This window comes from Aquarana catesbeiana, linkage group LG04 (assembly GCF_042186555.1).
Source record: "Aquarana catesbeiana isolate 2022-GZ linkage group LG04, ASM4218655v1, whole genome shotgun sequence".
Taxonomy (NCBI): domain Eukaryota; kingdom Metazoa; phylum Chordata; class Amphibia; order Anura; family Ranidae; genus Aquarana; species Aquarana catesbeiana.
In genome coordinates, this window is record NC_133327.1 from 35,639,113 (window position 1) to 35,665,551 (window position 26,439).

The window sequence follows — 26,439 nt, forward strand, 5'->3', positions numbered from 1 at the left end:
ATCTTTACGTAGCCACCCTCTCCTGCTTGCCCCCCGAGATGGACTGCACATCTACATTCAAACGCATTTAGCTCTATGGGAATTGCAATACACATAGAGTGGATCATGTGACCAGAAATTACAGCACTGCTTGCTCTACACTTGTAGCAGTGGGGTGCATTAGTGGAGGATAAGGAAGGCGGCGGTGCGATTTAATCACGCTTCTTTTTGAGGATTGCTATGATATATATTTGCCCCTATTTGGGCCTTCCAGCACCAGGCTTGCCTCTCAGGTTTGAGGGCTGCTACCTGGAATGCAGTACACACCTTTTTTCAATTTTGTAGGGTGGACGTGACTGCATTGGTTGATACAAGAACAGAAGGTCCTAGTGGCAGTTGTGTGATTCTGACACTATTTTTGAGGATTGCGGTGGTATCTTTGCCCCTTTTTTGTTGATGTGCTTGCCATCACTTTTTTATTTACAGGTTTCTTTTAGACATCCAAAATACTGAAAAATAGAGACCCGTACCCTCCAATGAATGTTGGAAGAAATTAGAAATTTTTTGTACTCGTGAAAATGTATTTTTTCTATTATTTCATTGGAGGACACAGCTCCCTTCCTGATATGTTGCTGGCCTTTTGTCACATTTTTATGATGTGCTAGATAAGGTTGTTTTAGCCTTCTTATGTTGTTCACTGCTCTTCTACGCACTGGGGATTGTGGGGGCAGGGGGGGCGGAGGGGAGAACCTGAAACATGTGCCGCTCAGATCACATTATTCACTGACTGGCAGAGGGGACATTTATGACAGAAGACCTCTAGGGTCTCTTCTATTATAAAGTGCCTGTCTGTCAGCGGATCCTTAAATTTAAGTGATTGTAAAGTCTTGTGTTTTTTTCCTAAAGAAAATAACAAACATGTTATACTTAGCTGCTCTGTTGCAGTGGATTTGCACAGAGCAGCCCAGATCCTCCTCTTCTTGGGTCCCTCTTCTGTGATCCTGGCCCTTCCCTCCTGTTCAGTGCCCCACAGCAAGCAGTTTACTATGGGGGCACCCGAGTCTAGTCACACAGCTCTCTGTGTTCATTCAGACACGGAGCCCCGACCCGCCCCCTCTATCCCTTGATTGGCTAGCTGACTTTGATTGACAGCAGTGGGAGCCAATGGTGCCGATGCTGTGTCTCAGCCAATCAGGAGGGAGAATCTCCGATGGCTGAGACACGAGACACTCGTGGACATCGCTGGACAGAGAGGGACCTTAGGTAAGTGTGAGGGGGCTGCTGCACACATAGTTACATAGTCAGGTTGAAAAAAGACACAAGCCCATCTAGTTCAAATATATATATATATATATATATATATATATATATATATATATATATATATAATAAAATAAATAAATTAAATAAAAAATATCATACAATCCCATATACCCAATCCTATACCCACAGAAGGCTTTTTATCTTAAAGCCTTAATGATTACCTCAATCCCTTGAATTACTTTATTACCATCTTTAAGAGGTTAAAAAAAGAAACATATATTTTTTTCTTTTTCTTTTATATTTTTGCTAATATGCAGGGGAGGGAGGGAGAGCAAACCAGAGGGAGTACCCAAAAAAAAGGGGTACAGTTCCCCTTTAAGACACATGCAGAATAAGCTGTTGGAGAGCACGGAAAATGGAGCAATAAAATAATGGTTCACAAAAAAAATAGAAATCATGTAAAGGATAGTAGTAGCTAGAAAACTATATTATCGAAAAATGATCTTGTTAATCCAATGGAACAATTTGATGGGAAAGTTCAAATGAGGTAAAATATTAAAAACTGTAAAATTAATTCAATGTTCCTTTTTGTACATTTTTGTGAATTATGCCTTGGTCAGTTCATATATCCCTTGCCCCGCCCCCACCCAGGGATTCTATAGTCCATGCCATTGATGCCAACAGTGCCAATCATCACACCATTGTGTCTCTGTGCTCTCAGTATATTGTTCTTTGTCCATCCTATTTCATCATTGTCCTTCAATACATTCCAACACGGACATCTTCATTTACACTGTGTGCATCCTAATGTACAGAGTCCAGAACAGAGCAGGGGCTCCATCTGATTAGGGGACACAGATTTAGCATCATCATTCAGCTGCCTTTTCTCTGTGCTCCCTCCAGTGGCGAGAAGTAGAACTGCACCACCTTAAACTGTTTCTGAGCACAAGAACAAAAATGTAATATACTGCAGCTTGCCAGTCCTTAGCTGTGGTGACTGCGTTAGTGACTTTTTTTCTTTTTTCAGAAAAATACCCATAGACAATGTCTGATCTTTTGTCTTTGTAACTTCCTGTGAACCGCAATCTTAAACAACGTTATCATAATTGGCTTTATTGGCCAAGTATGTACAGCTTTATTTGTATGTTTGTCCACATTTACATGAAGACCAAGCTGTCCCATAAATGTAACATTGACAGGGATCGGGACATACCATATAACACAGCAAGGGGTGCTGGAGTAGTGTTGTTTTTTTTTTTTTTATGAAACCGTATAACTATACAGATTATGGTGAGAAGGGAGTTAAAGTGGTTCTAAAGCCTTAAGGTTTTTTTAACTTAATGCATTCAGGGGTCTGGTTGGGGACCCAAGAAAAAGAGGATCAGGGCTGCTCTGTGCAAAACTATTGCACAGAGCAGGTAAGTATACCATCTTTGTTTCTTTTTTTCAAAAGGAACCTTTATTAAGGAATATAAAAGCCATCCAACCAAACTAGCGCATAAAGGCTTTTTAAAACCAAAGATGTTCACATGCCTCTTTCCATCACATATTCCGAAAAAAAAAAATGATTCCTCATGTCAGGACAGAGAAATGAGATGGCAGAGCCATGCAGATAATTTCTTTAACTCTTTCAGCCAGATTTGCATCCAGAACTGCTGGTGTATAGTGATATATACTCTCACCAGCCACTTTATTAGGTACACCCGTTCAATTGCTTGGTAACGCAAATTGCTAATCAGCCAATCACATGACAGCAACTCAGTTCATTTTGGCATCTAAACATGGTGAAGATGACTTGCTGAAGTTCAAACCGAGCATCATAATGGGGAAGAAAGGGGATTTAAGTGACTTTGAACGTGGCATGGTTGTTGGTGCCAGACAGGCTGGTCTGAGTACTTCTAAATATCCAGTGAGCGGCAGTTGTTTGGAGGAAAATGCCTTGTTGACGTCAGAGAAGAATTGGCAGACTGGTTCGAGATGATAGAAAGGCAACAGTAACTCAAATAACCACTCATTACAACCAAGGTATACAGAATACCATCTCTGAGTGCACAACACATCGAACCTTGAAGCAGATGGGCTACAGCAGAAGAAGACCACACCGGGTGCCACTCCTGTCAGCTAAGAACAGGAAACTTAGGCTACAATTCACACAGGCTCACCAAAATTGGACAACAGAAGATTGGAATAACGTTGCCTGGTCTGATGAGTCTCAATTTCAGTTGCAACATTCGGATGGTAGGGTCAGAATTTGGTGTAAACAACATGAAAGCATGGGTCCATCTTGCCTTGTATCAATGGTTCAGGCTGGTGGTGGTGTAATGGTGTGGGGGATATTTTCTTGGCACACTTTGGACCCCTTAGTACCAGTTGAGCATCACCTATATACCATGGCCTATTGTTGCTTACCATGTCCATCCCTTTATGACTACAGCGTACACATCTTCTGATGGCTACTTCCAGCAGAATAATGCACCATGTCACAAAGCTCAAATCATCTCACCACTGGTTTCTTGAACGTGACAATGAGGTCACTGTACTCCAATGTCCTCCACAGGCACCAGATCTTATCCAATAGAACACCTTTTGGATGTGGTGGAACGGGAAATTTGCATCATGGATGTGCAGCCAACAAAACTGCAGCAACTGCATGATGCTATCATGTCACTATGGACCAAAACCTCTGAGGAATGTTTCCAAAACCTTGTTGAATCTATGCCATGAAGAATTAAGGCAGTCCTGAAGGCAAAAGGGGGTCCAACCCGGCACTAGCAAGGTGTACCTAATAAAGTGGCCGGTGAGTGTAAAATATAGCCTGATATTATAAAGCCATTTATTCTAAACTGTATACAGCTGTTTCAATTATCAGTGCAGTGTATGGAAACCATGGCTTCTGTGGAGTTGGGCTTAGGACCAAACAGTATAACCATAAATGTTGTGGTGAGAAGGGACCATTTCAACTATGTGAATAAAAGGTGACCATTGTAAGCAAACCTGGCTGTGATTCACTATATAACTAGTAATAAAGACATAGGGGGAGATTTACTAAAACTGAAGAGTGCAGAATCTTGTGCAGCTCTGCATAGAAACCAATCAGCTTCCAGATTTTATTGTCAAATCTTAATTGAACAAGCTGAAGTTAGAAGCTGATTGGCTACCATGCACAGCTGCACCAGATTTTGAGTGTTCCAGTTTTATTAAATCTCCACCCATAATGTCCGCTTTGAGATCAGGGTGAACCCCTAGCTGAATAACGTCAGGTTCTGTATGGAGATGAAAGGATAAAGACACCAATAGCTCCCAGAATGTCAGACAAGCGTTCCTGTATATTTCTGCTTGCAGTAGATGTAATTTTCTTCTCAAATCCCCTGTGCATAAATCCCTAGCTACAGAGAAGAAAACACCCCAATTACTATATTTACACCCTCCCCCCCCGGATGCAGTGATATTGAAAAAAAAATTAAAAAAACGCATACAGACAGTGGTTAATGAAGCATCTGTTTTACAAACAAGGGCAGATTTGCATTTCAGAGCCTATGGAAGAGTGGGGGCTGCAGTTTGATGTGGGAAAACGGAAGTGAAAATCAACCAATCACATTTTCCCGGAGCAAGCTTGCCCAGGTTAATCGAGGGACCTTTAATTATATTAAAAACCCACCCAATGGGGAGAACACGGTCTAATGTTTATAGGTGGATTAAGAATATAAGTAACAATGATTAAAAGCCAATTCATTTTTAAGGTATCCAGGGAATCAATAGAATACTTAGAGGGGGGCAGAAAATGGCACACAGCAGACTTCCTGTATTGTGGACACTTTATCAGGAGACACTTGGACCCCTTTCACACTGAGGTGCTTTACAGGCCTTACAGCACTAAAAACGGTAAAAAAAAGTCCTTCAAGCCGCATCTTTGCAGTGCTGTAGGAGCGGTGTATACACTGCTCCTAAAGCGCCCCTGCTTATTGAAAACAATGGGGCAGCGCCGGCAAACCGCTGCTGCAGCGACGCTGTGCAGGTGGTTTTAACCCTTTTTTTTTTTTTTTAAAACGACGGTAAAGCGGCGATAAAAATAGCGCCGCTTTACCTTGACGCCCGCCTGCCCCAGTGTGAAAGGGTTCTTAGGGGTTTATTTACTAAAAGACTGGAGAGTCAGCTTAAAGGTTTTTTTTGTCAAAGCTTAATTGAACAAGCTGAAGTTATAAGCTGATTGGCTACCATGCACAGCTGCACCTGATTTTGCACTCTTCAGTTTTAGTAAATCAACCTCTGTGTCTTTTACAAGGATTACTCTGTCATAGATATGATACTGTACAGGCAGTTCATCAATATTTGCTAACTGATTCTCTCCTATCCCTCTCCACTCTTTGGAATCTCCCCCATTTCTTGACTATTGTACTTTAACATTGGTCATCATCATTATTTTTTTTTTATGGGTCAGTCCACCCAAAACTGATAATATTCTGTCAGTATTCCAGGCTCTACATTCCTCTTTGCCATGGAAATGCTGAAGGGAATAGTAATTCTCCTTTGTCATGGGTGGCATGTGGGTGAAGTTGAGAACTCCAGATGCATCGAGACAGTAGGAGACCTGAGATGATTCCCCCAGCATTTGCACAAAGCTGACCTATGTTTCAGGTGGTACTACCTCTTTAATCCATCTACACCTAGTACAGTGATGGCGAACCTTGGCACCCCAGATGTTTTGGAACTACATTTTCCATGATACTCATTTACTCTGCAGTGTAGATGAGCATCATGGGAAACGAAGTTCCAAAACATCTGGGGTGCCAAGGTTCACCATCACTGACCTAGTAGGACATGTTCAGTCTCTTTCTGACGCTTCTTTTCTTCTTTGTTTCCCACTTGTGACGTCAGGAGGAGGAGCAGAAACAGGCAGTAAGTTGGTGCATGAAGTCCCATGTGCTAGAAGATAGTTTACCATGTGTCATCTCTATTTGCTATCCCTGCATGCCAATCCCATCCAATACTAACTAATGAAAAAATGTCCTTCCCACTCGTCTTATACACTGTAATAAAGTGGAACTCCAGACAAACCTAAAGAAAAAAGCTAAAACGCCCCCTTTAACCTGTAATATTGACTAAAATTCATTAAAGTGTATGTCAAGTCAAAGACCTTTTTCTCGTTTTACGTTAGAGTGGGGAAAGATGAGAACTCCTGTTGTGTTTTTACTGCTATCTGGGGCTCCGTTACAGAAATTTACCCCTGAGAAAATCTGCAGTACAGAAATAAAAAGCTGACAGGTTGTAGCCTTCCCCTGTTTTTCTAAATTATACCAAAGATTGGTTCCTATCCCTCTCCACTCTGTCCTAAACTAAGAATGAAATGGTTAAAAGTACTTCTCAACGCGTTTGTTAAATAACGTTAATACAAATACATGTCTTTATATTAACTGCCTGCCGTGCACCAGAAATCAGGCTGGATGTAGTAAAGGCAGCACTAGGCGCCATATGGGTTCTACAGCATGATATATTGTCATCCAAACATTTTTTCTGAATTGGCGCTGCAGGAATAGGTATTGTTCATCCCTACATGTTTTCTGCACTGACGTCTGGAAGGGTAGGTGTTTAACAGTATGAAGGAGGGAGAGAGAAGCATTTTGATCCTAATACACAGTCCAGTGACAAGGTTGGAACTGTGGAGGTGACTCGGGAAACTGCAGAAATGCAGTCTCTCAATACTAGGGCCACCCTCCAAAGATTTAGACCAGGGGTGTCCAATCTTTTGACCTGTTTTGGGCCACACCTAAAATACACTAATAATAGGGATAGGTGATTGTAGTGATGTAGTATATTAATGTATATTGGGTGTATAGATAATTAATAAGTACTCTTCCGCAGCAACCCAATTCTTCCAGAGAGATGCACTTTATTGACTTCCAACACAGAACAAAGTCCAAAGTCCACAGATGACAAAGAAATCCGACAGAGGAAATAAAATTCAGAACCCCATGTCTTAGGTCCGAGTGTGCATACACAGACAAGCCTCACTTCATACACAGACAAGCCTCACTTCCCCCCATACAGACAAGCCTCACTTCCCCCAAACCTATAGACTGAATGCCGTGTTATATTCACTAAATATTGAATGGCTGAGCAATTTGATTGGCCAATTCAATTTAGGACTCTGATTAGCTTTAGTCTTTCAAACAGACAACAACCCCCAGCCGTGAACAGTTGTGAACCACCCCAATTTGCACTCCCGCATATCAACATCAACAAGTCCCCTTTAGATATATGTAATTAGATTAGATTAACATACCACCTGAATACCCTTTGAAATGTTCAAATAGACTTGCATAAGATTAACACATCAAAGAGTCTTCAGCTGTTCCCTTTCTATGCTAAAATTCAGTTGGACAATGCAACTGAATTTCTGGTCAGCATGGCACTCCAATACAATATTATACATAAATTGGCCAACATATTACAACATATACCCCCACTTGGGTCGGTTCTAACTACTAGAACTGACCCATAAATCAAACAACAAAAAATATCATTATGATTTAAGGTACTGGATGCTTTACAATGGCTCATATAAAATATGAAGTTGAAACTGGTTACATCTTTCTTCGCCAGCCTCTAAAATATCCCCATGAAACAGTTATTAGATAATATAACTTTTAGACCATGACTGGAAAAGGATTTGGTAAACATCAGTGGCCCATATAGCTGTTAGGCCTTATATCACATCAAGATCTTGAATATTGCGCAAAGACGAGCTGATGTCACAGTCCATCCTTCGGTCTGACTTCATCACATCTCTCACCATCTCACTGAAAGTAAACTTGGTATGCTCTGCTCTGGGAACTCCAATCCACATAAGTCCAGGATTTTTTTCATCTCCAGGCTCAAGCTTTCCATTTTTAAAGATGCTTTTACGCAAACACTCTACTTTCATCTTTATAGTAAGAAGAACTATCAATGTACCAGCACTCACTTTCAAGGTCAAAAGGTTTGGATATGGCAGTAAAAACTGTGCTTTAAACTATTTTGTTGCACTTGACATTCATGAGTCCATCTTGCAAGCATTTTACAATTCACATCTGCTTCTTTCCATTTCCTATTTGAACAATGATGACTGGGATGTGTACCTGTCAAGTATCAGAATTTGTTGATTGCCAGCCACAATTTGCTTTTGTAATTTGCTGTAGGCCGACCCCTCATTGTCTTCAATAAAGCAGTTACTTGGATCATTCAGTCCATAATTACACTTGAATGGTATACCAACATATACATATACCCCCACACGATGGTTCAGATAGAGTCAGCTTCACATCAGTGTTTATCAGATCTTCTGTCCAGACAAAGCGGCAGTGGAAATTCTTGCCAGTATCTTCACCATGAAAGGTAGAAAGGTCTTTTTCATCCATATATGTCATAGCCTTTAGCATATTATAAACAACTGAATCAACAAAGTTTCAAATCATGACTAGAGTGATGAATTTCACTCACCCCTCTTATAAATTTAGGAAAACCACCCAACATACTAAAATTTATGCAATGCCAAGCCATTGAGCAGCATCTCACCTTAGATGTCAAATATATTGATCAATACGCATTATGTAATATGTACAGATGTTATGAAAATTATTTTAGGTTAAAATGCTTCTCTTTGGTTTTAAGATAAAGTTCAAGAAATAAAACAAACAAAAATAAAAAATGAAAAGCAAAATATATCAGGAAAAGGGAGAAAAATTAAAAAATTAGGGTGTTGAAGAAAAAAGAAAAAAAGGTCCATTGCTTGATGAATTTCGAGAGAGTCCATGAATGCTTTATAATTCCATGTATAGTGATATATTATCTATTCAGCATTTCTCCCCCACTAGCCAGCAATTTCAGACTGTGCTTCTGCTATTCACCGTCATTTAAATGTCAATATCTGAAAGACAAAAAACTCTCCAACAAAACTAATTAGCAAGGTCCTTAAACATTGTTTGAAGTTAAAACAAAACACTATTTACACATATACAGTTTGAAGCTAATTCACCCCCACTGCTAGAGAAGTGTCATCTGCATTCAAAAACAGATCTGGAGAATGTACATCTTCTGCATTTATGACACCCTGTACCCCCTTCAACTGCTGTAATAATTTATCACGTTCCCCTCTCATCTTGTCATACTCAATTTTCAGGTGGTCATATTTCTGTTTTAACTGAGAAAACGGTATCCAAGTCTTGGACCTCTTCTTATTATTATTTTGTTCAGCTCTGTTTTTCATATTAATATCACCTATGTTTGACCCGGTTTGTCCTCTCTGGGTGTTATCATAGGATATTATCTTCTGATCTTTATGTTCAGTATTTGTCCTAAACAATGTGGCTAAATCAATTTTGACAGCCTGCTCATTTGACTTTCTCCATAAATGGTCTGCTCTCAACAATATGTCTTTTAAATCATGAGGATTTGGGGTAACTAATAAAATATTTTGTTTGATATCTTCATGCAAAGCATCTAGAAACATACTCATATGTATCGAGCCCCCATGCTCAAATGCAAGATTATTACCGACCAATAATTCCATAATAGTTGCTATCCTGTGTGACAATTCATAGGGAGATTCATTTTGCATTTGTTGGATCTTCCCATGAATAGTAACATCAGAACGTACACCATACAAAACACATAATAATTCCAGTAATATGTCCCTTGTCCTCAGAGGCTGAATACAGATCTGTTTAATTCTCATCCAAAGACCACTTCCTACAGAATGTTGCAAAACTCTTTCTAAGTCAGATGGGTTGAGATTGTACATATCTCTGACTTGCTGCACGTCACAAAACCATTTTAAAAATCTGTTTAAATCATGGTATGGAACCATTCCTATTTCTTTAAGAATTGCGTCTAATAATTTTGGTTTGAATGGCTTCATTACAAGCTGAACTTCACCTGTATTATTATTATTGTTATAAACTGTGGTAGTCACAGTGGGGGCAGCTGGTAATGAATTATCAGATTTAATATGAGGTTCTGTTTGCTGCAGATTGCTGAATCCAAGATTTGATGCATATCTGCATTCCTGAGATCTTTTCTCTAATTCCATAATTCTTAATTTTAATCTCTCATTTTCCTCTGATAATTCATCACATGTTTAGATTTCTCAAGTAAAGCTTCTCCAATCGTAACCGCATGCAATTTTAAATTTACTGTCTCAGTGTCTGATTGGTTTTGTAACCTCTCACAAACATTGTTGCTATTATCAACTGCCTTCTGTAACTGGGTAATTTCCTCAACCTTATAATTCAAAGAACTTTCCATTGTTAGACAGCAAGATAACAAGCCCTGTATAATACAACCTTTTCTTTTACTTTCTGAAATTTTGCTATCAAAAACATTTTTCTCTAAAAATTCCTTCATCATCGTCCACGTCTGCTTACATTTTTCTGGAATTTCATAAGGACCGCCATGGCGCTTAATACATTTTAATACCCATCTGTTAACTTTATCAGAACTGACACTAGCTTCACACTGAGTAAGCATTTTGACTATATTACTAATAATTAAAAAAAAGGAAATATTTTACTCACCGCATTAGTTACTCCTTCAGATTCCAGTTCAGGTCTTCTGGTACACGACACAGTCCTTTTTTGTTGTTTCCAGTCTCCAGAGAATAATTCTGGGGTTCCCAACTTGTTAAATTTTGTAATCCAGACTCTCTTATGTCACAACCAGACAATAGAGTCACAGCACAGCTCTTGGTTCTTCATCAGACTTCTGTCCAACTCACAGGATTGTTGTCACCACCGACTTCTGTTACTAAGTCCGAAAATGCTCTTCTGGTCACATGAACGGCACCAGTGTAGTGATGTAGTATATTAATGTATATTGGGTGTATAGATAATTAATAAGTACTCTTCCGCAGCAACCCAATTCTTCCAGAGAGATGCACTTTATTGACTTCCAACACAGAACAAAGTCCAAAGTCCACAGATGACAAAGAAATCCGACAGAGGAAATAAAATTCAGAACCCCATGTCTTAGGTCCGAGTGTGCATACACAGACAAGCCTCACTTCATACACAGACAAGCCTCACTTCCCCCCATACAGACAAGCCTCACTTCCCCCAAACCTATAGACTGAATGCCGTGTTATATTCACTAAATATTGAATGGCTGAGCAATTTGATTGGCCAATTCAATTTAGGACTCTGATTAGCTTTAGTCTTTCAAACAGACAACAACCCCCAGCCGTGAACAGTTGTGAACCACCCCAATTTGCACTCCCGCATATCAACATCAACAAGTCCCCTTTAGATATATGTAATTAGATTAGATTAACATACCACCTGAATACCCTTTGAAATGTTCAAATAGACTTGCATAAGATTAACACATCAAAGAGTCTTCAGCTGTTCCCTTGCTATGCTAAAATTCAGTTGGACAATGCAACTGAATTTCTGGTCAGCATGGCACTCCAATACAATATTATACATAAATTGGCCAACATATTACAACAATGATGAGCAGAAAAAGTCGGGCAGATCACAAGTTAACTATCACTGATATAGATAATGGGGTTGATTTACTAAAAGCAAAAAGACTATACACTTTGCAAATGCAATTGCTCCAGAGCTTAGTAAATGAGCAGAAACTCTGCTGATTTCCATGTGCAAGCAATTTTCCTTGAACGTGATTGGATGCTCTTTGCAAAGTGAGGCTTTACCTCATTTACTAAGCTCTGGAGCAACTGCATTTGCAGAGGGCAACCCCAATATTCCTATCTGAGTAATAAAACTTAATTTATTTTTAAATATTTTTTATTATAAAAGTAAAAGAGGGCAACATAAAACTAGTGCAATATTTGACACTGTTCAGCTCATCAATATCTGGTTGGATGGATGTAGTAGCAATTCTTAATGAATTTTTAAGGTGCTCATCAGATATTTTGGTTCTAATTTTGCCTTTCGTGTGCTTCTTCCTTGAAAGTAGTTGCTCACAAATATAGGTGCTGCCGAAAACTGATGGCATGAATAAACTGTGATTGTGAAGAGTGGGAGATTTTTCTTTGGGAAGATAAAAGTCCAGTAAAGAGACACTTACAATTTTTTCTTCAGCCGCATGTGTTCACTAAGTGTAAACACATTTTTATTTTAAAAAATCCAAAATAATCAACATTTTAAAGTAAGTTCACTATTTTGTGTTAGGCCGCATTCATAGTCATCTAGGGCTGCAGGTTGGACACCCCTGATTTATACTCTATTACTTACAAGGGTGGTTTAATTACAAAAATTTCAACAAAGTTTATATATTTATAATTTATGTATTTATAGAGTTCTGCTTTAATACAGCAATCAGAATTCACACCTCTACTTGTTCCAGAATCATCTAACACTTCTTTTGGGCATCACCTTCCCATTACTTCATAATAAACACACATGGAGGTAAAAACCTTCCAGTGTGACCAGAGAGAAGGCCAGAAGCTCAGAATGTTCTACTCTTTGGAGGGTCATGTTGGAGGGTAATATCCAGACGGTGGTTATAATCAAAAAGATAGGATGTCATGAGCAGAATAGTCCTACCTTAGAAAGGTGAGTTTGGAGGCTGTGCTGTCCTAGTAGTTTGTGTAATCAGAAAGGTAGAATGTCAGGTGCAGAGTATTTTCTACCTTAGAGAGGTCATGTTGTAGGGTGTATCTTGTTGGTGGGTGTAATCAGAAAGATAGAGAGAAGATGAAGAACTTTACGGAAGTTCATAATGTAGAATATGATATTCTAGTAGTAGATCAGGTAGGGGCAGCATATTTTCTACCTTATTGAGAGTTATGTTAGAGGGTGTGATATCTAGTTGGTGGATAAAATCATAAAGGTATTATGTCAGGAGCAGAGTATTTTCTACCTTAGAGAGGTCATGTTGGAAGATGTATCACGCTTGATGTAATCAGAAATGTAGGGAAAAGATAAAGAGCAGAGTATTTTCTACCTTATGGGGATGTTCATTATGTAGGATATAATATTGTAGTGGTGAGTCAGGAACATAGACAGAAGATCAGAAAGGAGCAGCATATTTTTTACCTTTTATGGAGAGTTATGTTGGAGAGTGTGATATCTGTTGGTGGGTGTAAAAAGAAAGGTATAGGGAAGGTCATGAGCAGAATATTTTCCACTTTATGGAATTTCATCATGTGGGATATAATATCCTGGTTGTAAATCAGGAAGATAGAGAGAGGGTCAAGAGGCGTGTATTTTCTATTTTATGGAGGGTAATTTTGGAGGGTGTCATATCCTAGTGATCGATGTAGTCAGAAAGGTGTAGAGGTCAGTATCTTCTACCCTCTACGCTAAAGGGTCATGTTGAAGGGTGTGATATTCTAGTGGGTTAGTGTATTCAGAAAGGTGGAGAGGTCAAGAGCAGAATATTTTGTCCCTTATGAGGGGTCATGTTGGAGGGGGTGATATCCCAGTGGTGAACATAATCAGAAAGATAGAGAGAAGGTAAGAGAAGGAGCGGATTATTGGCTAACTTGTGGAGGGTAATATATCCTTTTGGTGGGTGTAATTAGAAAAATAAAGAGAAGGACAACAGCAGAGTATTTTCTGCATTATAAATGCTCATGATGTAGGATGTAAAATCCTGGTGGTGAGTCAGAAAGATAGCGATTTAAAGTCAGGAGCAAAGTATTTTTTACTTTATGGAGGATTATGTTGAAGGATGTCAAATCCCATTGGTGGGTGTAATCGGAAAGGTAGTGAAAAGGTCAGGAGCATTTTCTATCTTATAAAGCAGGGATATGCAATTAGCGGACCTCCAGCTGTTGCAAAACTACAAGTCCCATCATGCCTCTGCCTCTGGGTGTCATGCTTGCGGCTATCAGAGTCTTGCTATGCCTCATGGGACTTGTAGTTCTGCAACAGCTGGAGGTCCGCCAATTGCATATGCCTGTTATAAGGGGTTGGAGGGTGTGATATCCAAGGTAATAGTGCAATCAGAAAGGGTGAGCAGAGTATGTTCTACTTTTTGGAGTGTCATGAGGGAAGGTGTGATATTTTGGTGTTCCAAGTAATCAGGAAGGTAGAGTACTTTCTATTGTATAGAAGGTCATGTTGGAGAGTGTATTATCCCAGTGCTGGTTGTAATCAGAAATGTGGAGAGACAGTCAGAAGCAGAGTATTTTGCAGAGGTGTATATACAACAGTTATTGGGATAATCCTTTTTTGTGTGATATACAAGGTAGGATCTGTCCATATCATTTGCTTTTTCTTTCAAGCTTCTTAAATCTTTAGCTAATTTTGAAAGTATGTTGGATTTTTATTTCTTTCTCATCCATTGAGAGGAGTTCTTTAAACATTTTGGTTATATTGCCACTTACAGGAGATTTTGAGTCCGACAAAAAAAAAACAAAAAACTGTAGGCCAGCTCAGGGTAATCCCTCCCACTACCAGTGTGCCTCTGTTTTTTTGCTAGTGTCCTAGGTGGACAGACATACAGCCGTGCTCATAAGTTTACATACTTGGCAGAATTTATGATTTCTTGGCCATTTTTCAGAGAATATGAATGATAACACAAAAACTTTTCTTTCACTCATGGTTCGTGTTTGGCTGAAGCCATGTATTATCAATCAACTGTGTTTACTCTTTTTAAATCATAATGAAAACAGAACCTACCCAAATGACCCTGATCAAAGGTTTTCATACCCTGGTGATTTTGGCCTGATAACATGCACACAAGTTGACACAAAGGGGTTTGAATGGCTATTAAAGGTAACTATCCTCACCTGTGAACTGTTTGCTTGTAATTAGTGTGTGTGTATAAAAGGTCAATGAGTTTCTGGACTCCTGACAGACCCTTGCATCTTTCATCCAGTGCTGCATTGATGTTTCTGGATTCTGAGTCATGGGGAAAGCAAAAGAATTGTCAAAGGATCTGCAGGAAAAGGTAGTTGAACTGTATAAAACAGGAAAGGGATATAAAAAGATATCCAAAGAATTGAGAATGCCAATCAGCAGTGTTCAAACTCTAATCAAGAAGTGGAAAATGAGGGATTCTGTTGAAATCAAACCACCGTCAGGTAGACCAACTAAAATTTCAGCCACAACTGCCAGGAAAATTGTTCGAGATGCAAAGAAAAACCCAAAAATAACTTCAGCTGAAATACAAGACTCTCTGAAAACATGTGGTGTGGCTGTTTCAAGATGCACAATAAGGAGGCACTTGAAGAAATGTGGGCTGCATGGTCGAGTCACCAGAAGAAAGCCATTACTACACAAATGCCACAAAGTATCCCGCTTACAATACTTCAAACAGCACAGAGACAAGCCTCAAACCTTCTGGCACAAAGTCATTTGGAGTGATGAGACCAAAATTGAGCTTTTTGGCCACCACAATAAACGCTTCATTTGGAGGGGAGTCAACAAGGCCTATGATGAAAGGTACACCATTCCTACTGTGAAACACGGAGGTGGATCGCTGATGATTTGGGGATGTGTGAGATACGAAGGCACAGGAAATTTGGTCAAAATTGATGACAAGATGAATGCAGTATGTTATCAAAAAATACTGGAGGAACATTTGCATTCATCAGCCAGGAACAATGATCCAAAACACAGGGCCAAGTCGACCTGTCATTGGCTTCAGCAGAATAAAGTGAAGATTCTGGAGTGGCCATCTCCGTCTCCTGACCTCAACATCATTGAGCCACTCTGGGAAGATCTCAAATGTGAAGTTCAAAGAATTTACGGGAACTGGAGGCTTTTTGCCAAGAGGAATGAGCAGCTTTACCATCTGAGAAGATAAAGAACCTCATCCACAAATACCACAAAAGACTTCAAGCTGTCATTGATGTTAAAGGGGGCAATACGCGGTATTAAGAACTGGGGTGTGTAAACTTTTGATCAGGGTAATTTGGGTAGTTTCTGTTTTCATTATAATTTAAAAAGAGTAAACACAGTTGATTCATAATAAATGGCTTCAGCCAAACACTAACCATAAGTGAAAGAAAAGTTTTTGTGTTATCATTCATATTCTCTAAAAAATGGCCAAGAAATCATAAATTCTGCCAGGGTGTGTAAAATTATGAGCACAACTGTATTTTCTACAGCTCTGCTGCGTTCAGACTAATTTTTGTTTTGCACTTTCTTGTCCATAATACTCCATTGGGAAAGCATCTCCCTGCTGTTGCTTCTGCTTGAAAAGAGTCACACGAATCCTTGATCTGTCCCTGCTACCTACTTTCAGTGACTTTGGTCACCTCTGGCCATCCAACCTTCAGCTGCTACCAGGTGTTTGGGTTTTGTGAGTACCTGAGGCCTTGAATCTTACCCTGATCCTGTATGTTGCCTTACCACCACACAATCGCAATATGTCTGATTCTGGCCATAAGATTGACAGTCCCACTTTATTGGGAGCCCGGAGCTCACATTCTTCTTATGGCTTTGGGTTTTCTTGCAGCGTGCCTACTGACTGTGTTCACATCTCCAGCCTGGAATCATGTTTCCCTCTGCTTTTTTCCATCCTCAGAATCATCCTTGTCGCTGAGATGTGGCTAGACCCTGTCTCCTCTCTACTGAGGTTTTTACCATGGCCATGGAAGATTTTATGACCCAAATCATCCAGATTTTTGCTGACTTTGATTATTTTTCAAAATTTGTTCATGGTTTTTAGCAGCTTTCAAACCGTTGGACAAGGCTAGGAGACTATTTCAGTTCTTATTAATGCAGTGCACACTACTTGGAAACCAGAGGATCAGCCTGTTGCTTCTACCAATGCGGTTTCCAACCTTGGGTCATTTTAAACTCCAAAGCTGCAAAGGCTTTCCTTTTGCCCCTGCTTTTCTGTGGATATTGGAAACATCCTCACAAGCTAATTGTATCCCCTAATGCTTCTTAGTCTTGTATCTGTTTAGTGAGGATTTTGTGCAGAAGTGGTGTACTGCCACTGTGGATCCAGCAGTGTCCCACCTTAACAGGACATATTACTGTTTCAGTACAGGATGCTCCTCTCTTTAAGGACTCAGCAGATAAGGCTTTTGGAAGTCCTTTCTAGAGTCCTGTCTTGCTGTTGGGCTTTGCCCTTTATCCAATTGTAGCTGTGACCTTTGCCAGACAAAGTCTGATTGGTCAAAATCTCTTAAAAGATCTACCTGCTGCCAAGATTGATCCCTCACTTATATAACGTGTGGAGCAGATAGCTGTAGTGTTAAATTTCATCTTTGACAGTTTGCTGGAAGCCGCCTGATATATTTCTCATATTTGCTAGGTCATATATGTAGGGCACTTCAGTTATAACGCTGGACTATGGAACTTTTGTGTAAAAAAAAATTTAAGCCACATGACCTTGGACAGCATCTCTTCGCTTCGGACCAGCTTTTGATCATCAAGGATGCTACTGGTGGCAAGAGCACCCATTTTCCCAAGTGGAAGAAAAAAAAAGTTTCTCCCTCTCTGCCTGCCACTCGCAAACCTGGCACTCAAAAGTCTGCCAAATTTTCAGCCTTCCTCTTTATTAAGGTGCAACCCCAGTATCCAGAGTGGGAGGATGTTAAATTTTTGTGGATACTAGGACAACTTGCATCTCAGACGCTTGGGTGCAGGAGGTGATGTTTCAGGGCTACAAATTAGATTTTCCCTCCCTGCCCCATCCTTGTTATCTCACCTCGACATCCTGTCACCACAAAAATCAGCAGATCACCATCGAGCCCTGCTGTGTTCTCCTGGCATCTCCATTGTTGGACACTTAACTTCAGACAAGAATTACTTCAGTCGAAAGAACACAGCTGAGAGTGTTCCTTCCACAAGAGAAACTTCTTCCACTCTAGTCTGAAATTCAAACTCTCTGGTCCAGGAGCCATCTCACTGTCCAATTTTAAGAGTTCTAGGTCGGATGGTAGCCTCTTTCGAGGCAGTTCTATTTGCCCGTTTTTACTTCAGACCTCTACAATGCAGCATTCTGTTGTCCTGGGATAAGTGGATTCGGTCTCTGGACTGACTGATTTTATCAGCAGTGGCATTAAGGCCAGGAACTGTGAAGCAAAATATAATCAAAGTTCTGAAGAACAAGGACATCTCTCAAGTCTGTGATTCTAGTGATACTAAACACTGCGAAGTCTGCTTATTGGACAGGGAGAAGTGCTTCAATTGGTATAAGTTTCCTTCCACTTCAGGAGTGTCTCCATTGGACAAATTCTTTCCTTCTTGCAGCTGGGTCTGGACTAGCATTTGTGCCTCTGTACTATCAAGGGTCAGGCTTCTCCCCCTTTTCTATACTGTTTGAGAGACTGTTGGCCTTGCAGGGGTCTTCCATGTAGCTCTCCTTGTCAAGTTCCATTTGACTCCCTATGCACTTCAGAAACCACCATTTGAACACATTAGAGATATTCCTTTCATTACTTTGAATCTGGTGTTTCTTGTAGCCACCATCACTGTGAGGCAAGTATCTGAACTGGTGTCCTTTGGTTGGTTCTGTATAGGGCAAGGTGGTGTTGAGGTTGAGTACATCATTCTTGTGCAAGGTAATTTCTACCTTTATCTAAACCAGGACATTGTTTTTCCATCCCTCTCTCCAGCTTCAGTAAAGCAATTGGAAATTTCCTTCCATTGTCTAAATTTGGCTCCAGCTGTGGGAGTCTATCTCCCACTGCTTTTTTTCAGGAAGACTGACTCCCTTTTTGTAATACCAGATGGAACCCAAAGGGGGTACAGCAGCTTCTCATTCCACCATCTCTAGGTGGCTTAGTCAGACCATCATCCGCTTATGGTGTCAAGTATCTGGTTCCACCCTTTTCTGTTAAGGACTACTCTCTACTAGATCTGTGACTGCTTCTTGGGCTTTTGGGCACCAAGCAACTGATTTACAAGGTTGTCTTCTGTTCACACATTTTCTAAGCTCTACCAGGTGGACATTTCAGCCTCATCTGATGCCAGCTTCTGACAAAGTCCTTCAGACAGATATTTCAGCTGCAGCAGTCCCTAGGTCTTTTGTTTTCTTGGGCCTGTAAGTGTTGTGTTTGCCGTGTTGCCCACCCCTCAGTTTGGCTGCTTTTGGACATCTTAAAGGTGTAAGACTTTTGTGATCCTCAATGAATGGGAAAGAAAATATTTTTGGAGTCCATTGAGGGATACAGGTCCCACCCCTCTTTTGTTTATGATTATGTTCTCTGTACTGCTTTGTTAGAACACCAAAGCATGCTGGTAGTGACACTGATTATTATGGGCTGGTCTACAGTTTTTGTATGCCAATCCTCTTGTAGGGAGCAGTATAACCTGAAGGTTTAAAGGATAAGTTCACCTTTTACAAAAAAAAAATGCACATTTTTTGCAGGTAAAAAATATACATTTATTTATGTTAGATGCTCAATGAACTACCTAAAGCACTCAACAACGCCTTGGTAGTTCATTGAGAACTACAAGCTGACAGCCGCAAAGGCTGTGGGTACTAGTAGTTTTCACATTCACAGAACAATGGATTAGAGGGGTGCTGAGGCTTGTGCATCTGCAACATGTTACACCCGGACTATGGGTGTAACATTGTACAAAAGGTGAACTTATCCTTTAAGACTTCCTGTATCACTCAACAGACATTTTATGGTAAGTACAAAAACTTTAGTTTTTCTATTTTCAGCATTAGGCAGCTTACGCAATGCTTCAGCATGCTTTTTACATGAATGTATTAATATACTTCTCTCTGCAGCCAAGTACACATGTTTTTACCATTTTTTTTCAGTTGAAATCATTGTCTTGATTTGGCTTAGAACTTGCACATGTTCAGTTGAAAGAAATTGTCCCTGGTGATAGTTAAGTGCTAGAATGTAGTGGTGCTCCCCGTGTTATAATAAAAACCATGATTCTTGTTGGTGACATACAATGGGGTCGTTTTATCCCGGAGCTGTACAGAAAACAGACCTGTATCCTCATCGGCTACAAATGCTGTTGGGTTTGTCTGCTCTGCATGGCTTGCACAGATGAGATGACTTATTGAAATTCACCCCGATGGAGAGCACACCTGGAATTGTTCAGCATTTAATGAATGAATGCGAGGATGAAACACCGCCTACAAAATCCTTTCATCTCCTGCCAAACGTCTCCTGGCCCAGCTAACATTTTAACAGATTGTGAAAGCTCCAGTTAGCAGTCAGGTGTTTGGCAGAAGGCTGCAATAAAACCAGGCTGACTCTTTTTTCTTAAAATAGCCTTTCTGCGCACTTTGAAAAGCCATCTCTGCCTCGTCTGCTTAGAACAGCTTCTGAGCATTGATGAATTGTAAAGCACTTTATCTGATATCTACACAATTTATATTTTATCTTGATGTGTGCCGGCCTTACCTCTAGGTTTCGGGTCGCCCCCATCTCTTCAAATTCACAGATGGAATCTGTGCACTCAAATGAGAAAGAGATTAAAGTGACACTAAACTTTGGTTGAAAAAACAATTTCCAGTACTGTATTTATTGGCGTATAACATGCACCTTCACCCTGAAAATTGTGTGAAAATAGTGTTTGCGTTTTATACGCCAGTACTGCAATTTGGGCTGCCTAGGAGGGAATGGGGAGGGGGCGGGACGAGCACCATCAGATTACATAAAGCGAGAAACTCCTGTTTACTCAGCGGCCTCTGTAGTAGGAAGTCCCGTCTCCTGGGCCGGCATTGGTCCAGTGTTCTGTCTATCATAGAAGCCAGTCCAGGAGGCGGGGCTTGTATTGAGGAGGCCGCCGAGTAAACAGGAGATTCTCCCTGTATGTAATCTGACGGCGCTTGTCCCGCCCCCCTCCCTGTCCCCTCTGAGGCAGCAGGAATCTGAGGTGATGCTGCAGATGGACACTGATCAGGCTCCATTCGTGGCAGTGGTGAGGCTGCCTATGGGCATTGATGGCAATGGTGAGGCTGCAGATTGGCAATGATCAAGCTGCAGTGATGGACAATTGTGAGGCTGCAGATGGGCATTGATCAGGCTGCATTGATGGGCAATTGTGAGGCTGCAGATGGACATTGATCAAGCTGCATTGATGGGCAATTGTGAGGCTGCAGATGGCATTGATCAGGCTGCAGATGGCATTGATCTGGCTGCAGATGGGCAATGGTGAGGCTGCAGACGGGAAATGGTGAGGCTGCATTGATGGGCACTGACCCTTATTTTGCTTCAAAGTTCTTTATTTAAAATTTAAGTTTTTTTTCCTGAAACTCCCCTCCTAAAATGAAGGTGCGTGTTATATGTCGATAAATACGGTATGTATTCTTAAACTGGTTGTAAACCTCAGACATAAAATATGTGACAGATAAGGAGCCTTGCTGTACTATATCCATATCTATATAGATATCTCTATTCTATAGATCTGGTTTAGGAATCAGGCCATTTTCCCATGGTTTAGCATAACCCCCACAATGCATTGCATATCTCCAGGCTGGGGATTGTTGGATTCTGGCGGAGACTGTCTCAGTTTGGGAAATGTGCCAGCTCTCTCAGCCTCCATCTGTGTTTTATTATGAGCGGTAGTAGCATTTGTGTGTTTATTTTCCTTTATTTCCCTTTTCGTAGTAATCCAGGAATCTGTGGCACAACGCTGAAAATCTGTACATTGTAATCTCCGCATGTTCATAGTTCCTCATTAAAGAGTTCTTGCCAGATATACAGAAATCAGGTTTAGTTATGCATTCTTTTAAAAAGTCCTAAAATGTTATTCTCTGGCTATGGCAGTTTGTACCTAAATTCTGTCTTCATACTGACTTGCCACATACAAGTTTAGTGGTTGCTCTGTAGGATGATGGGCAGGAGGATGAAGTTCTAGCATATCCTTACAGAGAATAGTACAGGATGGGTGTGGTCATTGTGGTCATGTGTGTTAGTAGCCATAGAAGAGGCAGGGTGGAGATCCAGCATTACAGAAATGAAAGGAGTATTATTTTTTTTTTTCTTACCTGTAAGGAAAAGGCATAATGTGCTAGTATGCGATTATGTGAAACTTACCTGAAAACTATGCCATCCAGCGATGCAATGTCATCGCTGGAGACAGTTTCTATCTCCACCCGTCTTGCTTCCGGGTTTGGGCACTCCGGCTCTGTGATTGGCCGGAACCGCGATGACGTCACTTCCACGCATGCGTGGAGCCGCCAGTCATGACACAGGGCTATGAAGGAAATGCACGGGTGGCCGCTCCTTCAGAGCGCATGTGCCAGTGGTGTCACGGCGCATGTTTAGGAGATATTTACATTACCTATAGGGAAGCCTTGTTATAGGCTTCCCTATAGGTAAAATTTAAAGCGGCGTTCCACCCAAAAATGGAACTTCCGCTTTAAGGAAGGTGACCCCCTGACATGCCACATTTGGCATGTCATTTTTTTGGGGGGATACCCTCTTTTTAGAAGGTCCCAACTCCCACTTCCTGCCGGCGCACTGCGGCACCGGAAGGGAGATCACCTCTCCCCCCTCCCTCTCGGCAATCATCTGGGACATGTCACAGGTCCCAGATGATTGCCCGGTCAGTCACGGTGCGCAGCGCGACATGTGCATGTGCAGGTGTAGTGGGTGCCAGGCTTCAGCTTGTATTTATTCACGTAAAACCTTTTTGCTGACTCCAACTGTTGTAATAGTGACTTATCCCATGCTGAGACCTCTATGCCTGGCCTGTATAAACAGACATCATCACCACGGACAGCCTTTATCAGATAGCTGAACTCACCAAATACCATCCAAGGAGATCGCTATTGAATGCAGCAGATTACAGAAGACAACAAGATGTAGCAGATGATTGAAAAGACAGTATTTGCAGGTGAAAACAAGATAATGTGTTCCCAGATACAAGCAGATTACATGAGGCCTAGAGACAAGATGCCATCTCTTATCCCATACAGACAATGTGAAGGAAAAGGAAATACGTCATAAGTGTGCGGGACGCAGAAAAAGATGGTGCAGTAACCACAAGATGGCAGTATATTAACCAACTATACAGAGGCCAAATAAACAATGGCTTTAAGAAATTACTAGTAACCATTTAAATCCTCAATTAACAGTAATATGAACATTAACCATGACTATGCGTTGTATTATAGTTTCACACAAGTGTAATAGCACAACCTTTATCCTAAAAGAAGAAAAAACTGTTTGTTGTTACTGCTTGTGTAACTGCTGTGTGAGCTGAATTTGGCTTCACATTGTTAGTGTATTTAAATTTGCTAGTCCATCTAACACTCCCCTTGCCCCAGACTGACAATGCTGCTGTCCACAGGTGCCCCCTGTGTTCTTTCATCCAGAGTGTAGGCAATACAGGAGGTGTGCTGGTCAGATCACCAGGTGAAAACAAAGGGGAAAAAAGAAAACAAATGCAGCCACCAAAGTAAACCGATATCTCACCCCCAAAAACAAGGGAAAATGTGGACACTCTGGACTTTATTGGTGCGCACAGACAACAGAAAATAGTTTGTTACCAATTTTTATTAAGAAATCTCTGTTTAAAATACATAGATATATTGCCGTTAAAGACCAAAAAACCCATGTTTCCTTAGAGAAAACTCTCTAATGGCTTAAACATGCTGTAAATGGTATCAGGGGGCTCCTCATTAACCTTGTGATGGCCTCTATGCATTTTACATTCTTTAGGAGGGCTTCAGTTCTCTAAAATAATAATTACACATATAAAGTACGTAAACATATGGCAAAATATACATAGTCCAATACAGTATATGTACACTTAAAAATCTCAACAACATACACTCAACATATTATTATTATACAGGATTTATATAGCACCAACAGTTTGCGCAGCGCTTAAAATTAAGGCAGACCGTCCATTTACATTACAATTTGGTGCAAAAGGCATCAGAGGGTCCTGCTCATTAAAGCTTACAATCTAAGAGGGAGGGTCAATTGATACAAAAGGTAATAGCTGTGGAGGATGAGCTGATGGAGAAAGTAAAACAGTGTACTAGTTAAAATCAGGATAGGCTTCTTTAACTATTTGCCGCCCACCCACCGTCAAATGACGGTGGGGCGGTGCGGCTCTCGTTCTGGGACGCCGTCATATGAAGTACGTAAGTATGAAGTAAAAATCATAAAAACTGCATCCATGTGTAAAACCAAGTCCCATATACTATATTAAAAATAGTCCATAAGCAGTGTGTCAGAACCAAAGATCCCCACTTCTTCCACCTCACGTTCAAAACGCCTGAAAAACAATAGAGTACTAAAGTTACAAACAATTCTCATATGACAGAAAACATCTTCGGAGGTGATGTAATGTATTCTTTCATTTCCAAGCATGCGTGGTCTTGGTCACACAATTTTTTTTTTCGTACCAATACTATACCAATTACATGAAAATCATTTGTTCTGTTATTGTACAAGAAAAATTTCCGTGCTTGTCCTTTGGATAATTTCACATGAACTGTCATGATCGGCTCTCGAAAGCTATGTACTAATAATCAGATTATCGTACGATTGATCTGAAAGCTGTATTTTTCCTCTGATTTTCTTATTGTGTGTACTAGGCATTAGAATGGGACCTATACGCTAATATAGGTCACCAGCGCATTCCCCACAGCTACACTGCATGTACAAATAGATGACATACAAAAATTCCCAGCCAGCCTGCAACAAACCGAATTAACCCTTTCTTACAGTTCACATTAAAACAAGGGGTTTAGTTTGCTCACATTTTCAAATATATATGTGTAAGCCACAGAGGCAACATCATGGCACCCCAGTGTACTGCGAAGGGACCCACTGGATACCTTTGCTGCCATTGTGCTATTGCTGGGTGTCCAGTGCGTCCCTGTACTTTTTAAGGAGGGGTGGGCTCCCTTCGGGCGTAATCTATCCATTAATATTTATGTGCTCCGACTTTGGAGACTCTCAAAACTTTTAGAGTTAGGACCTCAGTATACTGGGGTGCTGTAACATGGCCCCTGCAGCTTATATATTTTGCAAATGTGTGCAAACTAAACCCCAGGTTTTAAAGCAGAGTTCCAAAAGTGGAACTTCCACTTTCAGGGATGGAGTTCCAGTTTTGGAGCTTTAAAACCTAGGGTTTAGTTTGCGGACCTTCGGCCCCCCTCCTCCTTCCTCCGCTGCCGGGCAAAATAGAAAGTGCAGCGCGCTTTACGCATGCACAGTAGGGAATAGAGCTGCACGATTCTGTCCAAAATGAGAATCACGATTTTTTTGCTTAGAATAAAAAGATCACAATTCTTGCGTCGTAAAATCTTTTTTACATTATACAAAAAAAAAATGGGCTAACTTTACTGGTTAGATTTTCTTTTTTTTTTTTTTTTTAATTCATTAAAGTATTTTTTTCCAAAAAAATTGCATTTGAAAGACCGCTGCGCAAATACAGTGTGACATAAAATATTGCAACAACCACCATTTTATTCTCTAGGGTGTCTACTAAAAAATATATATGTTTGGGGGTTCTAAGTAATTTTCTAGCAAGAAAAAAATGATTTTAACTTGAAACCAGCAAATGTCAGAAAAAGGTTTAGTGTTTAAGTGGTTAAACTTTTTTAACTTACACAGGAAGTCTATTCCATTGACAAATTGTTACAATGTTTATACTTAAGTTCAACTGATAAAGAATGTTTTGTTTCTTGGCAGACTGCCCAGATTTTCTCTTCCTTTCTTTTGAGGGCTGTGGCTTCAGAAGAGCAGAGACAATTCTTTGCATAGAAAGAATTGTGAAACACTTTAGTCAAGATCACGATAACGATTCTTGACGATTAATCACGATAACGATTCTTGACGATTGATCACGATAACGATTCTTGACGATTAATCACGATAACGATTCTTGACGATTAATTGTGCAGCACTAGTAGGGAACCATCTGTGAAGCCGAAAGGCTTCACTGCCGGTTTCCCTTAGTGGGGATGGTGGTGGCGGCACTCGACAGCCAATCCGAATATCGGCTGGGGTGCTGACATCACAGGCTCCCTGTACAGGTAAGTGTCCATATATTAAAAGTCAGCAGCTACAGTATTTGTAGCTGCTGACTTTTAATTTTTTTTTCCCCAGGCTGGAACACTGCTTTAACGTGAACTGTAAGGACCATTCGGTTTCTTGCAGGCTCGCTGGTAAGTAGGCTAGCAATTTTTCTTTGTTGTTTTTTGAAATGCATCGCCCTTCTTGTGCTCCTTGCTGCAAAGTTATAGGTTGGGGTGGGTGCCATTTGTTTGTACTGTGCACAAATTGATGCAAGGACTTCCCAATCTTCATCCAGTTTTTTAGGGTAATGCCGCGTACACAGGACCGTTTTTTCCGTCGGG

General features: G+C 40.6%; 1 protein-coding gene across 8 annotated transcripts in view; it reads left to right on the top strand.

Moving 5' to 3' along the window:
• DTNB (dystrobrevin beta) overlaps positions 1-26,439 on the top strand; it is a 235,251-nt gene that overhangs the window by 190,124 nt on the left and 18,688 nt on the right. For 6 of the 8 annotated variants that reach the window (XM_073625026.1, XM_073625024.1, XM_073625028.1 and 3 more), the window contains one exon: positions 6,118-6,138. The exons of the other annotated variants lie outside the window; for them this stretch is intronic. In XM_073625026.1, coding sequence (XP_073481127.1) covers positions 6,118-6,138 — 21 coding nt within the window. The remainder of the gene's footprint in view (positions 1-6,117; positions 6,139-26,439) is intronic. 8 annotated transcript variants of the gene reach the window in all.